Here is a 17,909-nt window from a genome sequence, read left to right as displayed (position 1 = left end):
TTTTTATTTATTTTTTTTTTACAAAAAGTTATACGATAACATACGTTTGTGGAGAATTATGGTAATATTGAGTGTTCTTCTAACATATTTTATTAACAATAGTATTTAAAATGTACAATACTCATTAGCTACTTGAATAGCAGCATGTACATTGGTTACAAAATAACTGACTATAAATTAGAAAATGGGAAATAATCATTAGAGAATGGGACTTTCATGATCATTTTCATATTGGATCTTCATTCTCCAAACTCAGGACAAACTCAAACTCTTCTGAAAATAAAACAAAAATCACAAATTATATGCTAGAGCTACAGCTACAACATATAGACACTATACTGACAAAAGTCTTGTCGTCGATCCCAGTTGTAAGAGCAACAAATAAGAACTTGACTTCTAGTTGATCATTTGGAAAAGTGGCAGAAGGAAATTTTTTCTGATGAATCATCTGTTGAACTGCATCCCAATCATCACAAATACTGCAGAAGACCTATTGGAACCCGCATGGACCAAAGATTCTCACAGAAATCAGTCAAGTTTGGTGAAGGGAAAAAATCATGGTCTGGGGTTACATTCAGTATGGGGGCGTGCGAGGGATCTGCAGAGTGGATGGCAACATCAACAGCCTGAGGTATCAAGACATTTTTGCTGCCCATTACATTGCAAACCACATGAGAGGGCAAATTCTTCAGCAGGATAGTGCTCCTTCTCATACTTCAGCCTCCACACCAAAGTTCCTGAAAGCAAATAAGGTCAAGGTGCTCCAGGATTGGCCAGCCCAGTCACCAGACATAAACATTATTGAGCATGTCTAGGGGTAAGATGAAGGAGGAGGCATTTAAGATAAATCCAAGGAATCTTGATGAACTCTGGGAGTCCTGCAGGAACCCTTTCTTTGCTATCCCAGATGACTTTATTAATAAGTTATTTGAGTCATTGCAGAGATGTTTGGATGCAGTCGTCCAAGCTCTTTAGTCATACACAATATTAATTCTTTTCCCACTGCACCATGACTTTATATTCTATTCTGTACTTTATTTCTGTTAAGTGACAAGACTTTTGTCTGAGCAAAGTCAGACCTTACTGTCCTAATTAAATTAATCAAATCAAGATCGTATTTTTTTTTTGGTAAAATAAGCGTAATCTAGAGGCCTTTGCCGTTCATCTAAGCCCCTTCTGATACCAAATGATCAACTAGAAGTCAAGTTATTATTTGTTATTCCTAAAACTTGGATAGGCGACAAGACTTTTGTCAGGTAGTGTATAATCCTCAAGTGTGTATTAATGTGAATAACCTGCAGTGAGTGGCTGAACAGACAGTCTGGCTCTGGTGAAGAGGGCCATGTCTTTGAGTGGGCCGCCCTTCACTCTGTGCTGCAGGTGATATTTCTTCAGCTCAGCCAGAGGAATAAAGCGTTTGGCCATCCGTTCAAATTGAACATCCACCTGTACACAATTCATCTCTGGTCACTGATGCCCAAAATACAAAATTCCTCTATCAGTGTGCGTCAACACATACCATATGCCATTTAGGGTTGTCTGCTTTGCTGGAGGGGTCATAATGTACATCTTTCTTGTCAAACTGTGTATGGTCCACATAAGCCTCTTTAACGATCTGTAAAAATGATTCTTAACATCATTCTCACTATTAGCTTGTTAAAGGCACAGTATGTAATATTCGCCACTAGAGGGCACATATTCACTATAGACAAATGCTAAGTTTAATGATGCTGAGACTGAGTGTGGAATCATGGGAGTTGTCATCTTCAATACATCCTTAGGAACTCCCCCAGAAAGCATGTTCATTGATGAGGTAATTTATTCAAAACTTATTTTCGTCGATAATAAAGGCTGAAAGCAAAACTTAACAGTTCTGAAGTAAATGCTGATAAGAGCATGAAGTGGTATTTTTATTTTTAAAAAAAGTCATACATATTGTGCCTTTAAGACTAATTAAAGGTCCCGTGAAATTAAAAAATGTAGATGTTAGTTTCAGTCTGCTAGTTTTAAGGATATCTGTTAGTGAGTGTGCTCTACAACGGTGATAAAATTCGCATTTAGAAAATATCAATCAATCAAACCTTTATTTGTCACACACACTTTCATAGAAATTGGACCTGATATACACTTGAACTGCAGCTCTGCACAAGACGTTTGGCCAGTGGAGATATGGTTGTGCCCATCTGAGCCTGGTTCTCTCGAGGGTTTTTTCTTCGACAATTGGTGAAGTTTTTTCCTCTCCGCTGTCGCCACTAGCTTGCATGGTTCGGGATCTGTAGAGCTGCGCGGCGATGGATTGCTCTTCAGTGTTTGGACTCACAGTAGTGATTATTAAACCACACTGAACTGAACTGAACTTAAACACTAAAAACTGAACTACACTGTTCCAATTTACTATGATCTTTTATGTGAAGCTGCTTTGACACAATCTACATTGCAAAAGCGCTATATAAATAGAGGTGAATTGAATTGAATATATACATCCAAAGCTTGCAGTTTGTCACTTCCACCTAAATGGAGCGAAAATTTTTTTTACCTGACCTCATACTTCAATTTCTTATCACATGACCAATCAAATGTTTTCTAGTATCTGGCAAGCCCTGCCCCTTTCAAGACACTTCTTAACTTTTCATTTGATGTGCTTGATCTCAACCACACTCATTGGCAGAGCTGTAATAAAAACGAAATGCTATTTTTTTTTAAGGGGGAGGTCCCGCCCTCTCTTTATTTTTCAGTTGATCAAATAAAATCAATCAAATAAAAAAATTTACATTACAAAGCACTTCACGGGACCTTGAAGTTACGTCACAGTTTTAACGCTCTATCAGATGCAAGATGATCTCTGATGGTCAGACAGGGATTCGTCCTCAAATAAATAATTAAAATATTAGTTTCTGGGATGCAGCACGTCCTAAAATTTTAGTTACAGCACACCATGATATTGTAAAAAACAATTCAATTCAATGTGTGATATGAATCAACAGCAGTCATAAACAGCTATTGAGTTCTCAATTCAAATGAGTAGAGGCTTGAACCCGGAAACAGCCTTCCAACCATAACTTATCAAGCGGACTGTTATGTGTGTGTGGTAGAAATGTTAAGCAGTATATGGACTCCTCACCTTCATGAGGCCAGCGATGCCTGGCTCTTTGCAGTTACTGTGGTAAAAGAAGGCCTGCTGGCCAACTTTCATTTCTCTCATGAAATTTCGGGCCTGAGGGGAAGAGTTTTCAACTTAAGAAGATGTTCTACGTGTGATTTATTTTGATAAATATAGTATCAATCAAAGTTTACCTGATAATTCCTCACTCCATCCCAGCATCCCGTCTGATTGGGAAGAGCTTTTAGGTCTTCAATTCCAAACTGCAGTTGGAGATATGAGATCATGTTTTGTTACATAGCATATACACTTTATTTCAAGACTGATTTTTTTTATGTACTAAAGGATGTTTTCCTTTTATTTTCCATTCAATAGATGTATTTTGTAGTTCTCTATAATATAGTAGTATTGCTAGACTCTCTCACGCAAATACAATTAAACAGTTAAATACTTTAAAAGACCTTCACATCCACTCCATTTTCAATCCGGCTCTCAGGTTCAGACTTCATCAGCCAGTGGCTGTAAGATGGTTTGCAGGCATCATCGTTTTTCTTTTTCTCCACATCACCTTTTACAGCTACTGACCTTTTTCCTTTGCTAGTTTTGAGCTGTGCAACATCATCAGACTCCTCAATGGGGTGGGCGTCTGCATCAGCTAAAATAACAAACCATTCATTATTTAACTTGACTTCTTGTGTAAACATATAAAACGATGCAGCCTTTACATAACACGTATTACTTACAGTGTTTATTCGATTTGGCGCTGCTTCGTGTTCTTTTCTTGGGTGGCATTTTTCACTGGCAGACAGTGCGAGGAAATGCAATGTTTTACAAGCACTCGTGATCAAACAGCGCCCTGGAGGATCACATGCGGTCTGGACGATCAGAACTGGATTTTGTCCGCTTTTATTTGAATCTCATCCACGGAATGTACACAATGTGAACAATAAGAGACCTATGTTGAAATGGATTGCAACTTCTAATACCATCATGTACTACAAAACTTGACAGAAAACTGCGTTGATGCTGCGCATTCATGACCCCACGTGGTAATCTGGTATGGCAAGCCGATTTATCCTTTAATTTCTAAAACACCAGTAGCCTACACGTATCTCTTTTTATGCTTTTTTAAAATTTAAAAAGTACGTATTTATTACAGTACTTCCCTTCAAAAAAATAACTAGTTCGTCCTCTCCAAACAATGAAAGGTCTTTTATTTTCATAAGGAACTACTGTCTAGTTGTTGTACTTCCTTTATGAAATAACCATGGTTAAGTTTAAGCTGACCATGGCCATAAGGTGTTTGCACTAGAACTGTGGTTATTTTCATGAACAGTTATTATTGTTGATACAAAAAGACAACAATTTCAATTGTATTTTCACTACTTAAAAGTCATTCATACATTTTCTTGTCTGCTTACTCCCTTTATTAATCCGGGGTCGCCACAGCGGAATGAACCGCCAACTTATCCAGCACATGTTTTACGCAGCAGATGCCCTTCCAGCTGCAACTCATCTTTGGAAAACATCCATACACACTCATACACTAGAGACAATTTAGCCTACCCAATTCACCTGCACCTTGGGACTGTGGGGGAAACCGGAGCACCCGAAGAAAACCCACACAGGGAGAACATGCAAACTCCACAGAGAATTGCCAACTGACCAAGCCGAGGCTCGAACCAGTGACCTTCTTGCTGTGAGACAACAGCACTACCTACTGCGTCGTCTACTTAAAAGTCATTCAAATGTTGATCAGCAATTAATTACTTTCTAGTCAAAATGTATTTACGGATGTCAAAAATGTAATTGCTGGTATCAAAAATAATTGTTGATAACTTGAATTCAATTGTTGATATTATTAATTAAATTTTTGATACAGTGACCTAATTTTTTATATCAACAATTGAAAAAAGCTACTAGTATTTTTTTTTTACTTTGATAGAAAAAAAGATTAATTTCACTGTGTTAATTTTGCTATTGTTAATCTAATATGTTGAAAAATATTTACAGATATCAGCAACCTACTTTTAAATTAGTGTCAATTTAATTATTGATATCACATTTTTACTAATAGCAAGTCTATTGTGGATTTTAAGGACAGACTTTTGTACTAATAGCCACATGATTAACAATAAAAAAGCCCTTTACTAGTAATAATTGTATTTCTGATATGTGAAATGGGAGGGACAGTTAACTAGTGAAAATACAATTATCAAGAATTACTTTTCTTACTAGTTGTAATTCAGTTCCTGATATAAAATTGAGCATTTAACCAGTGAAACTGAATTGTTGAATTTACATTGTTAGTTGAAATGTAATGGGCTCTATGCACAGCTAGTGTTTTTCAGCCAATGATAAACTTTTGGTGAAAGCTAAATGTGACTATTTTCAATTTATAAGGTTTGTTTTAAAGCATCGATGTTGTAATGTAATTATAATACATTCAGTTAAATAGACTTAATCGTTCATTTAGTTGTTCTAGCGTAAAATGAGATTAAAGACTGTGTAGCCCCGTCAGAATCAGAAGGTGAGCGCAGAAACTCCATTGAAAATACTGAGGTAAAATAAACTGCCATATTTTAAAGACAAGGCAGGGGAAAATTGATTTTAATGCAGTGCGTTTTGTCCAGTCTAAGACCCACTTTATATCAAATATCTTCAGACAGTGAAGATCACTGATTTTTAAAGAAATCAGACTTTCAACGTGGCAATTTTATAATGGAAACACAATTCACCGAAAGCGCTGAGGCTGGCTGGCTGAAATGAAAAGTCTGTGTGCATATACACCCCATTGTTGATATAAACAATTCAGTTCTTGAGAACAGGAATGCAACTGCTTGCCAAGCCCACAATTTTTGTACTCTGCCCATGACTGCAGCTCTCCAGACTAGAGTTATATGGAATAAATGTTAAAGTGGCTTGCCATATACCTTTTTAAAATGAACTACAAATCAAGTCTGTTTGAACTACATTTACCTATCATCACCGTTGTTAGTCATCGCGTCACATAACCAACATGGCGGCTAGGGCACTCATAAGAGGTGTCCGATTGGGATCAAATAGTGTCGGCAGAACACGCAGTTTAATATTTAACAGTTTGCATAGACGAGGAATAGCAGCTTGCATTGATCGTAAGTTAAATCATTTTAAGCCTCTGATTATAATATCAATGTTTATTGAGAGATGAGGACAGTTAGTCATTTAGCACTGCTAAACTGGATATGTGCATCAGATAAAATAGCTTTAATTATGCGTGACTATATTTTAGCTAATTTAACCTCATATTCGATATAAATGTCAAATTTGGTGCAGGTTTTTGCTTTTAAATATATGTATTTTTGACCTAATTTTTGGTAGAGGTACAGGTTGAAAGTTTGCTCCCATTGGTTTAAAAAATAGGAAGTTTATTTTTGGTGTGTTAGAGTGTCCTTAATCGAATTTTACTGGAGTTACATATGTAAATATCATTTAATAATACATTTTCCTTAGTAAACGGAGTTGTTAAGTCAATATGATGCTTCATTGAACGTCAGGGTTTCTTCCTGGAGTTTCAGAGTTGATGAATGTCTGCATTCATTTGTAAATAATTGACAAGAAATCTTTATAAAAATTCATATTTTCTGTAACCTAGTTGAAGTCCGTGCTTCCTCAACCGCCATTGGTTGTCTGTTGACATGCTCAGCCAATCATACATAGGGGTGTGTATAGAGCGCTGTCGATTGGCTCTAACATTAATCAGACGAAGTTTTTTTGTCATGTCGTTCATCTTTCTTTTGTCACCTCAAAAGATGCTTCCAGTACATAAACCACTAATATAAATACCTAATACATTCCCACAGCCTCCATAGGACTCACAGATGAACAGAAAGAGTTTCAGAAGGTGGCATTTGACTTTGCTGCCAATGAAATGGCACCACATATGGCAGAATGGGACCAAAAGGTAACCCGAACATCTGAAAGAGTATTGTTTATATGTAGCACTCTGCAACTTTTACCATTGAAATACAGTTGAAGTCAGAATTATTAGCCCCCCTGAATTATTAGCCCTCCTGTTTATTTTTTCCCAATTTCTGTTTAACGGAGAGAAGATTTTTTTCAACACATTTCTAAACATACAAGTTTTAATAACGGATTTCTTTTATCTTTGCCATGATGAGACTAAATAATATTTGACTAGATATTTTTCAAGACACTTCTATACAGCTTAAAGTGACATTTAAAGGCTTAACTAGGTTTCCTAGGCAGGTTAGGGTAATTAGGCAAGTTATTGTATAACAGTGGTTTGTTCTGTAGATAATCGGAAAAAAATAGCTTAAAGGGGCTAATAATTTTAACCTTAAAATGGTGTTTAAAAAATTAAAAACTACATTTGTTCTAGCTGAAATAAAGCAAATAAGACTTTCTCCAGAAGAAAAAATATTATCAGACATTCTGTGAAAATTTCCCTTCTCTGTTAAACATAATTTGGGAAATATTTAAAAAAGGAAAAAAATTCAAAGGGAGGCTAATAATTCTGACTTCAACTGTAAGTTCTGTGCATTCAGTCACTTTATTTTTGCAGGAAAGTATGTTGGTCTTGTGACAGGTATGAGGACAGGTCATGTTTTGGAAATGCAAAAAAATAATAGTTATAACAATATTTGCAGGAAATCTTCCCTGTGGAGGCCATGAGGAAAGCCGCCGAGCTGGGCTTTGGTGGGATTTATGTGAACCCTGATGTCGGGGGGTCTGGACTGTCTCGTCTGGACACTTCTATCATATTTGAGGCTTTATCCACAGGTTGTGTCAGTACGACTGCTTACGTCAGTATTCACAAGTGAGTCTCCTCATAATTGTCCCTGCTAGCTGAGTGGTGCCTTGCAAAAAATGCGTTTCTTACCTAGAGGTTTTGTCTTGTTTCTAGTATTCTCCAAATATCTACAAATTCTTAAATCAAGAAGCATTTTCTAGACAAATAAAAAAATATTGTTTTGTTTTGAGAAATAATGTGTCAAAATTGAGTGAGTTTTTCCTTAAAACAGGCAAAAGAATCCGCCAGTGTGGTAAGAAAAATAATCTTCTTTTTGATTTAAAATAGGAGTATTTTGCTTGTTTTAAGAAAAAACTCAGTTATTTTTGGCATATTATTTCCTAAATCATGACAATAAGTTTTGCTTGTATAGAAAATGCTTCGTGGTTTAAGATTGTTTAGATATTCAGACAAAAAAAAAATTAAGTAAGAATAGTCGTCATTGTGTTGTAATTTATATGTATTACTTTAAAAGGGGCACATGCTTGTGAACTCTTTCATGTAATTTATGGTTCTTTTTATTGTCCAAAGTAATTATTGCTTGTGTTGTCACAGTATGTGTGCCTGGATGATTGACACATTCGGAAACAACGAGCAGAGGGAGAGATTCTGTCCTGATCTCTGCTCTATGCAGAAGTTTGCCTCCTACTGTCTCACAGAACCTGGTGAGTTCATGATCCCATTTTCGTGTTCCTGTGTGGGATATATCAGTGTTCTTATTGTTAACTCACACTGCTAATTATACAAAAAAAAAAAAACAATAGTTAAGAAAAAAACAATAGTTAAAAATAATTAAATTGACTGAAAGTAATAAAGAAGCAAATATTTCTACAATTCAAATTTTCGATTTAAAAATGTTTTAAAATGTATTTTATTTCTGTGGTGTCAAAGCTACATTTAAAACACCATTACTGCAGTTTTACTTTAAGTGTTACTTGACATCTTCGAGTACAAAGTTCAAAGCTACAGTGTTTATCTGCTTGTTGAAAAAGTTTTAATGAAATTATAATTTGTGTGTTCATAAGTTGTGTTTATATTTTTTGTTTTATTATTATTAATATTATATATATATATATATATATATATATATATATATAAATAAATAAATAAATAAAAAAATAAATAAATATATATATATATATATATATATATATATATATATATATATATATATATATATATATATATATATATATATATATATATATATATATATATATATATATATGTTACACTTTATGTTATGTTTTATAGATAGATGGATGGATGGATGGATGGATGGATGGATGGATAGATAGATAGATAGACACAAAGCATATATATATATATATATATATATATATATATATATATATATATATATATATATATATATATATATATATATATATATATATATATATATATATATATAATATAATATAATAGTATAATAAACATAGTATTTTAATGTTAAAAAGTAATGTATTCTTAAATTCATTACCCTCAGGTAGTGGTAGTGATGCTGCTTCACTTCTAACCAGCGCAACGCTCAAAGGAGACCATTATATCCTGAACGGCTCCAAGGTACATAAAGACATGATTCAGACATTGACAAAGATCTGCATGCAGCTTCCCAGCAGTTTTCACTGTTTCCCATCAGGCGTTCATCAGTGGAGGCGGAGACACAGATGTTTATGTGGTGATGTGCAGGACAGGAGGGAAGGGGCCAAAGGGAATCTCCTGTCTGGTGGTTGAGAAAGGAACTCCTGGACTCAGCTTTGGCAAAAAAGAGAAGAAGGTAGTCAACATCTGCAGTATTAACATTGAAATTCTAGCAATTGCATGCAAGCTTTGAAAGCCAAAGATCCTGTTCTCCCTGGATAATCACAAAGCCATATCCCCTCCAAAACACACGAACTGAGGCTCAAGCTAAAAGACGAGAGATTTTCAGCAGTGAGAAAAAATACAGTGAAAGTGCATAATGTTACAGTAGTATTAAGTAATAACAAGTCAGACTGCATAGTGGGAACATGCTAAGGATGTATCCCGTCTGTGTGAACAGCCTTTTAGTTGTTGTTATACTCCAACACCTTCCACTGGATTCATATATACATAAATGCATTAACTTAAGGAGTGCTATTAAAAAGTGAAGAGACTTAAGAAAACCCATCCATTTAAGAATGACTCCCAAGCACCCCTACACTCTCCCTATAACTATTGCACAATTTAATATAGCACTTAATCCTTGCACCACACTGTACATACCCATTTGCAGATGTACATATCCACTGCACATATACATTTGTTAATGTATGATATACATGTCTACATATCTATTTGTAATTCCTGTTTAAAGCAAACCTCTATATTATCTTCATATCTATTTGCATATTATTAATCTCTGACTACAGTTAATACAACTTTTGTATCATGTTCATAGTACATCAGTCTCTAAATGTTACCAATAGTTTTCCATAATTGCACTTATACTAAGACCTATATGCTGCACTTGCTGCTATTGTGCTTGTTTAGGATGGTTAGACCTAAACTGCTTTTCTAATCTAAAAAAAACAGTGCTAGAGAGTGTCCAGCAGGTGGCAGGATTGAGTTATTTTGTCTCTGACGTGCTTTACGTTCTGATTTGAATTCTGCAGGTAGGATGGAACTCTCAGCCAACCAGAGCTGTGATATTTGAGGACTGTGCTGTCCCTGTGACCAATCGGCTCGGGACGGAGGGGCAGGGCTTTAGCATTGCTATGAAAGGCCTAAATGGAGGCAGAATCAATATTGGTGAATTGTTTTGTAACTTCGATTTAATAACCTGTTTATTTAAAGCCTTTGTCTGTGATTGATTTTAAAGGGTCAGTTCATGCAGAAATTACATTTTACTCAAGTGGTTGCCAGTGTTTTTTTCTTTTTATCTGTGGAACTTAAAAAACAGATATTTTGAAGAATGTTGGAAAACCGGTAACCATTGACATCCACAGTTTGGGAAAAACACTGTTTCTAACATTCTTCAAAATATCATCTTTGTTGTTTATCGGAGGAATTTATACAGGTTTTGGAACAAGGAGTAAACGATTACAGAATTGCACATTTTTCTGAACCTCCTCTTTTGTTGTGTCCACAGCATCTTGTTCTCTTGGAGCAGCTCATGCATCTGTGCTTCTGGCTCGAGATCACATGTGTGTGCGGAAACAGTTTGGAGAAACACTAGCAAACAGTCAGGTACATGTTTAGGTCACATTTAAATGTTTATGTTTACACGTTTGATTAAACGTTACTCAAAATTTCAATTCCTTGTATTAAATCTGAATTGATTGACAATTTAAGGGTTAGTTTACCCAAAAATGAACATTCTGTCAGCATTTACGCACCCTCAAGTGGTTTTAAACTAGGCATGGGACGTTAACAGTTTTCAAGGTATACCTTGGAAAAGTCAAGGTTTTAATGTAATGTATATTTAAATACACATTACAAGGTTTTAAAACTGTCAAAATTGTCTGCAATACCATTCCTAAAGTATGTGTAGGATTTTTTTTTTTAATTATGTTATTATTTATTTATTTTTTAGTTTTTTTAGGACAACAGGATCACCAGCAGAAAAGATCTCCAAAGATGCCGTTTTAAATAGTAAAAGATCTGTTTTTGAAACAAATGAAGAGAGCAAAAGTTAATAATTAATTTAGCCTGACATGTTTACTGTTCTAAAATATTTTAAATGTGTCTCAGAATAAAATGTTTTGTGTTCAAAAGGGGGAAAAGTTTTAGTTTTTTGCTCAGACATTTAAAAAGAAAATATTTTAGAGCAATAATGACAATACCGTCAAACCGTGATATTTTTATCCAAGGTTATCATACTGTCAGAATTCTATACCGGCCCATGCCTATTCTAAAACTTTATGAATTTCTATGCGACTACTAAACATAAAGAAGATATTTTGAAGAATGTTGGGGAAAAAAGGAGCCATAGTAGGGAAAACATTACCATGTAAGTTAATGGCTGTCGGTTTCCAACATTACTTCAAATATCATCGTTTGTGTTTAACAGAAGAAGGAAACTCAGTTAGGATTGAAAAAAAGTGGAAGGTGAGTAAACGATGACCAGGATTGTCATTTTTGGGAGAATCAATGGCTGTTTCTTAATATACGTTCTTCAGCGGTCTTGCGTCCTCGTGTCCTCGTGTTCTCGTGTAACGTCATCATCAGCTGCCAAAGTTCAGTTCCAATACTGAAGACCGCAAGAACAGAGGACGCGTGAATCTTCCCAGATGTGTTCTTGATATCGAGGATGCACCGATGCAGACTTGAGCGCTGATCTTGCTCTAGAAGTCCCATAAGTCATTGCGACTGGAGGTTGGAAGCGCAGCATTTTATTTAGATTTATTATTAAAGTTCAGAGATAGAACTTAGTTTCCCTAAATGAAATAGTAAGAGTAAACATTACCATGGATATCTTTATAAAGGAATAAACACATTAAATGTTTGTTTGCTGAAATTCGTATTAAAATATATTTTATTTATGTTGTGCGATGTGTATTTATAATGTTTTTATGCATAGTATATAGTTTGAAAGGGGAAACACAATAAATCGTTGTATGAATGTTGTAATGTTTAAATAATTTTACTTTAAAAAATACGTTAAGGTCATGTGACCATCAGGAAGAACGCAGCATCTCATTCCTCACAGGACGCGTTCTCTGTTCTCGTGGTCTCCCGAGTTCGTTCATCCGAGGACACCTGGCAAGACCAGTCTCCACAAGAACGCAAGTCCGTTCTCTGCGTTTTTGGAATTGAGAAACAGCCAATCATCAAACTACGCATTTGTTTGTTGTGAATACGCGCCCTCTAGTGGTGAGAATTACAGTATATATTGTGCCTTTAATTCTGTACTGCATCTTAAAATAAGAAACCTGTGTGTGTGTGTGTGTGTGTTCAGTTTCTGCAGTTTAAGCTGGCTGAAATGGCCACTAAGCTGGTCGCGTCTCGTCTGCTGGTGCGTCAGGCGGCCTTGGCTCTGCAGGACGGGCGACCGGACGCCGTCTCGCTCTGCTCAATGGCCAAGCTCTTTGTGACAGATGAATGTTTCTCAGTAAGTACGCACACACACACACACTCACCTGTCACTCTGTGACATTTTATGTGGATGATTTGTGTGATGTTGATGTAGCATAAATACATAAATATACGACTGTTCAGAAGTTCAAGATTTGTGTATGCTGGCGTTATCTTGTTTGGCGCTCACTCGCTTTGCAAAAACACAAACGAACTTCAAGTGTGTTAGAATGCAGTTAGAGTGACCCTATAAGTCAAGTTTTAAGCAAACATTGTCACTGTATGGGTTTTAAGATAATATACAGCAGTGTTTCTCAACCATGTTCCTGGAGGACGACCAACACTGCATGTTTTGGATGTCTCCTTTGTCTATCACACCTATTACAAGTCTTTCAGCCTACGTTCACACTGGGAGGCTTTAGCGCTCAAATCAATCAAATGCAAGGTTTTTTTCTCAGATCAGATGTTTTTGCATAGCTCTTCACATTGTTATAAATGTGGCAAATATCAGATTTCCAGTGTGAACAGATCATGGTCCTAAACTGACCCGCATGTGCAAAAGTACAACCAACGGACAGCACGAAATGTCTAAATATGCATGCAATGTGTGTACTATATGAAGCACGTTGTCAGATTATGTTTAATATGATTATTGCCCTTTTCACAGAGAACAGCAGTGTATTTTATGAACTGTAAAGGGTTGTTCTGCTACTACTAATGTGTTTTTTAGCATTTGAAACCTAAAATAAGTCACTTATGATTGAAAACTCTGATCATTTGTGATCATTTGCGACCACCGGAAACTCCTCAAGGCTTAATGAGCAGCCACAGACTGAACTGTGAAGGTGAACTGTGAGTTGGTTTATCTGTGTTTGCAGAGGTATTTCATTTGACTTCTTAATAAACAACATACATGCGCAGAAGGGGGGGGAGGGGGTTGAGCTCCTGCCTTTGTTTCTCTCAGAGAGAAAGTTCATCCTTTAAAATGAAAGTGCCTCCTTCGTTGGACACGGATCCCCTATCCAACACTTCAGCTTCACGATCCACCCGTGCACCAGTCATTAACAAGCACCAGTTTTGCCTTCATAATTTTTTTCAGAATGAACAACCAACTTTCTGTGGTAAAGTAATCGCCCTGTGTGTCATTCTACTACACTGCTGAGGAGCAGATGATGTTTGCAGCACAGAATGATGATTGATGCATGTCGCTCAGAGATTATGTAATCCTATCCCCGTTCACAATGCGGTCGCATCGCAAAACATCAGATCTGTGTCTGATTTAATACCATATATGAAAGTGGCACGAATCTGAATGAAAAAGATCCGATTCCTTGCAGTTTGGGCTGTTCACACTGTCAAGACAAAAACAGATCACAGTCACATGTGCGCAAAAAAAAAAAAATCTGATTCGGGCCACATTTGCCTGCAGTGTAAACTTAGCCTCAGTCTCTGGTGATGAGCTGATGATCTGAATCAGGTGTGTTTGGTTAAGGACACATGGGAAATGGGGATCTTCCAGGAACGTGGTTGAGAAACCCTGTTATACAGTTAACACATGCAAGAGTACAGATGTCTTGAATATTAGCACATGAAGTTGCTCATTTCTTTTATTATTTATTATTACCTTTTATAATATTTGAAAGTAATAACTGGTTTCTGAGTTGTATTTATTTATTTTTTCATTATTAAACATCTATATTCAACACTGATAATATTAAGTATTATAAATAAAGATAATGTAATATTTCTCGTGCACCAAGCCAACTTATTAACATGATTTTTGAAAATTGATGTTACTTTGAAAATTGGAGTAAGGATGTGACAAATGCAGGTTTTTACCTTCACAGAAATAAATGTTGTTTTTTTTTCATATACATATTATGGTTAAACTATTTTAAAATTCATTAATATGAACCCCCCACCCCATCCCAATCCCTTGGTTTCTTCTGCGTCTGGTGTTAACGCAGCATCACACCTCTGGATTGAAAAAAGTCCAGCTTTGTTTAGGTGGGAGTGTCGAGTGGTGAAAGAGGGAAGGGCTTGCATGAAAAGGGGAGTTTCATTATGTGCACTACAGCAGATTTGCACAGTGGCAACACAAACACAGGCGCAGGAGAGATAGACAGTGATTCAGAGAGTAGCTTTTACAGCGGATCTAAGAGCAGAGGATTTTCAGTCTATAAAATTGTAGTGATATTAAGATAACTTAGTAACTAAATCATTTTGACTAAGGTAAGTCTTTAAAAACAAGAGTACTGCTGACGATCCTAACTAACTTTCTCTCTGAATAAACATAAATGACAAATATTGATCACACACTTACCAATTCTGTAGAGACAAGGCAATCAACACCAACTGGAAACGCATCTTATTTAAAAGGAGACGAGCGGCTAATCTGGATTTCACCGTTTCCAGATGCGAAAAGCTCTCGGGTTAAAAAATGTTCCTTACACAGAAGCTGAGCTCTCATCGCAAGGAAATGGAAACAAAACCTTCGTTGCGGCACATTTATAAATGCCACACTGATGACCCATGTCTCTGAACAATACTTCTTCTTCTACTTGTTTCAATTACGGTTTAACAGGTAAAAGGAGTCTTCAAAGCTATATCATGCATGTTAATGAAGTTGAATCTCGTTCTTAATAGAGCACACTAAGTGGTTCGAACCAAGTGTTTCTCATCAGTTAATAAACTGATGTGCTGAAAACTCAACGATGTCACTTTGTACCGGCATTTCGTGCCCTAATTGTACCATAATATTTCATGATATTTCCATTTTTATTGCATGTGTCATCAAAAAAATAAAGGAATGAAGCCTCAATTTTTAAAACTTTTAAATAACTTTTGATCAGTGCTGTAAATCATTTTTTTTAATCCTTTTTTTTATTCTTTCAGATATGTAACCAGGCTTTACAGATTCATGGAGGTTATGGATACCTTAAGGACTATGCAGTGCAGCAGTACGTCAGAGACATTAGAGTACATCAGATATTGGAGGGTAAGGAATTTTTGTTTCCACACACACACACACACACACACACACACACACATACAAATTTAGTGTATGACTGCTTTTGTAGTAGTTGTAATGTCTAATAATATACATGTAATATTTACAATAATTAATAGTTCATAAATCCATGTTAAAACATCCTACGTACATATCAATTTAGTAATAGGATTTCATTATTGTTGTGTTCTGGGTTTGGTAAACAAACATGATATTTAGAATGCAAGTAATGCGTTACTTTTCATTTACCATAATTTGTTGTCTTGTAATTAGGAACAAATGAAGTGATGAGGATGATCATCGCCAGAAGTTTGCTCACCGAGTCGTGATGCTGAAAGGAGGAAAGTGTCTGTGTTGTCGTTTTCTAAAAGCACAGATATGAGGTCAGGTGCCTGTTATATATTTATATCTCCCTCATGATGTGACTGTAGAGATTACTGATCTTCCACACTCCAGTGTCTGTTGAGCCATCAATGGTGTTTTCTGCATATCTTCACAACGTTTATGCCTTAAACTCTTAAATTGGTGAATCTAAGTTATGGTGTTTATTATAATAGCACACTGAGGATTTTAGTTTGGGGTGGGGTATACATTTTAGGATGTTACAAGACGACAAGTAAAGAGAAGCACTGGCTACGACACCAAGTTACTGAATTCAATTAAATTAAAGTTTACTGGATTAAATTCAATAGATCAGTAAATCCCATATTTCACTCTTTTGTGTACTTGCAGATTAATACAGTATTCAGCACTTATTTTTCACTACAGACAGCTCTCATTGTCAGATCATTTTCACAGCATGGCTTTGTAAATCTGATCTTCAAGTTGTTCATAAATAGTTGTTGTGACTTCTAACTGTCTTGTTCACCCTGCAAAATCATAAAATATCTATATTTTGATGAAACTTTACATAAAGGATATTTGAGTTTTGCATAAAAATCATGCATCATGTAAAAAATGTACTGTGTAATCACATTTAGTTTGTATTACAATGATTACAGGTTAGGTTTGAAGTTACAGTTTTTTTAAATGCCTGAACATCATGTTTACACAAGTAGCAGCCATATTTTTATGCCATGTGGCACAATATAGCACTGACTGGATGCAACAAAATAAACCTTTCATATAAGGATGCACAGATGCAGATACTGGTTTTGAAAAATAAATGGAGAGTTCATACAGGTTCACAACTCTAAGTCTCTGGTATATAAAACAATACAGTCTGGAAAACAGAAAATAAAATGCTTGGTCTTAATATTTAAGGTACTTATTGTAAGTTCTAACTTTAAAAGGAATTTTTGGTTCACTTAGTATTATCTTTATGACTATTGAAAATCAGGGGCTCTTCCAGGATCTCAACCCAAGGCCTCTTGAATGCATATAGCAAGATGGTAAACTAATTGTTGCAGTCATAGAGTTTTTTTTCTCATAAATTTAAAGTACTAGTTGTGATCAAACATCTAAAGGAATTTTAGTTTTCTTGATGGTTACAGGGAAGTCGAAAAAAAAAGGAATAAAGATCAACAACTTATTTTTGTAGTTGGGTGCTCATCTGGGATCTCAGTCCAAGGCCTCTTGAATGCATATCGCAAGATTGTAAACTAATTGTTGCAGCCATAATAGTGTTTTGTTTCTCATAAATTTAAAGTACTAGTTGTGATCAAACTTCTGAAGGAACTTTAGTTTTCTTGGAATGACAGGTAAGTCAGAAATGAAAGGAAGAAAGATCAGCAACTTATTTTTGTAGTTGGGGGCTCGTCCGGGATCTCAACAAAAAGCCTCTTGAATGCATTTAGCAAGATAGTAAACTAAATTTTGCAGCCATAATAGTGTTTTGTTTCTCATAAATTTAAAGTACCTCTTGGGATCAAACATCTGAAGGAGTTTTAGTTTTCTTGGAATTGGAATTACTTGGAATTAACTTATTTTTGTAGTTGGGGGCTCGTCCGGGATCTCAACCCAGATCCTCT

General features: G+C 35.6%; 2 protein-coding genes across 3 annotated transcripts; one reads left to right on the top strand and one right to left on the bottom strand.

The window, feature by feature from the left end:
• Positions 1 to 10: 10 nt before the first annotated feature.
• Positions 11 to 4,141, bottom strand: thyn1 (thymocyte nuclear protein 1). 2 transcript variants are annotated; one of them, XM_056473506.1, is made up of 7 exons: positions 3,844 to 4,141; positions 3,562 to 3,755; positions 3,295 to 3,363; positions 3,122 to 3,214; positions 1,520 to 1,615; positions 1,296 to 1,446; positions 11 to 273 (listed from the first exon to the last, which is right to left on the bottom strand). In XM_056473506.1, exons 1-7 carry the CDS (start codon positions 3,890 to 3,892, stop codon positions 227 to 229), a joined length of 699 nt encoding a protein of 232 aa, XP_056329481.1. In that variant the 5' UTR covers positions 3,893 to 4,141; the 3' UTR covers positions 11 to 226. The 2 variants fall into 2 exon arrangements, with proteins under 2 accessions (XP_056329481.1, XP_056329482.1); XM_056473507.1 differs by having other exon boundaries at positions 11 to 270.
• Positions 4,142 to 6,095: 1,954 nt separating this feature from the next.
• Positions 6,096 to 17,075, top strand: acad8 (acyl-CoA dehydrogenase family, member 8). Its single transcript, XM_056473661.1, has 11 exons — positions 6,096 to 6,234; positions 6,943 to 7,043; positions 7,750 to 7,919; positions 8,448 to 8,557; positions 9,382 to 9,458; positions 9,535 to 9,672; positions 10,529 to 10,664; positions 11,005 to 11,102; positions 12,814 to 12,966; positions 15,825 to 15,927; positions 16,213 to 17,075. Exons 1-11 carry the CDS (start codon positions 6,120 to 6,122, stop codon positions 16,266 to 16,268), a joined length of 1,257 nt encoding a protein of 418 aa, XP_056329636.1. The 5' UTR covers positions 6,096 to 6,119; the 3' UTR covers positions 16,269 to 17,075.
• The last annotated feature ends 834 nt before the right edge of the window (positions 17,076 to 17,909 follow it).

Source organism: Danio aesculapii, chromosome 15, assembly GCF_903798145.1.
Source record: "Danio aesculapii chromosome 15, fDanAes4.1, whole genome shotgun sequence".
NCBI classification, from domain to species: domain Eukaryota; kingdom Metazoa; phylum Chordata; class Actinopteri; order Cypriniformes; family Danionidae; genus Danio; species Danio aesculapii.
This window is presented reverse-complemented; position numbering and strand designations above follow the sequence as displayed.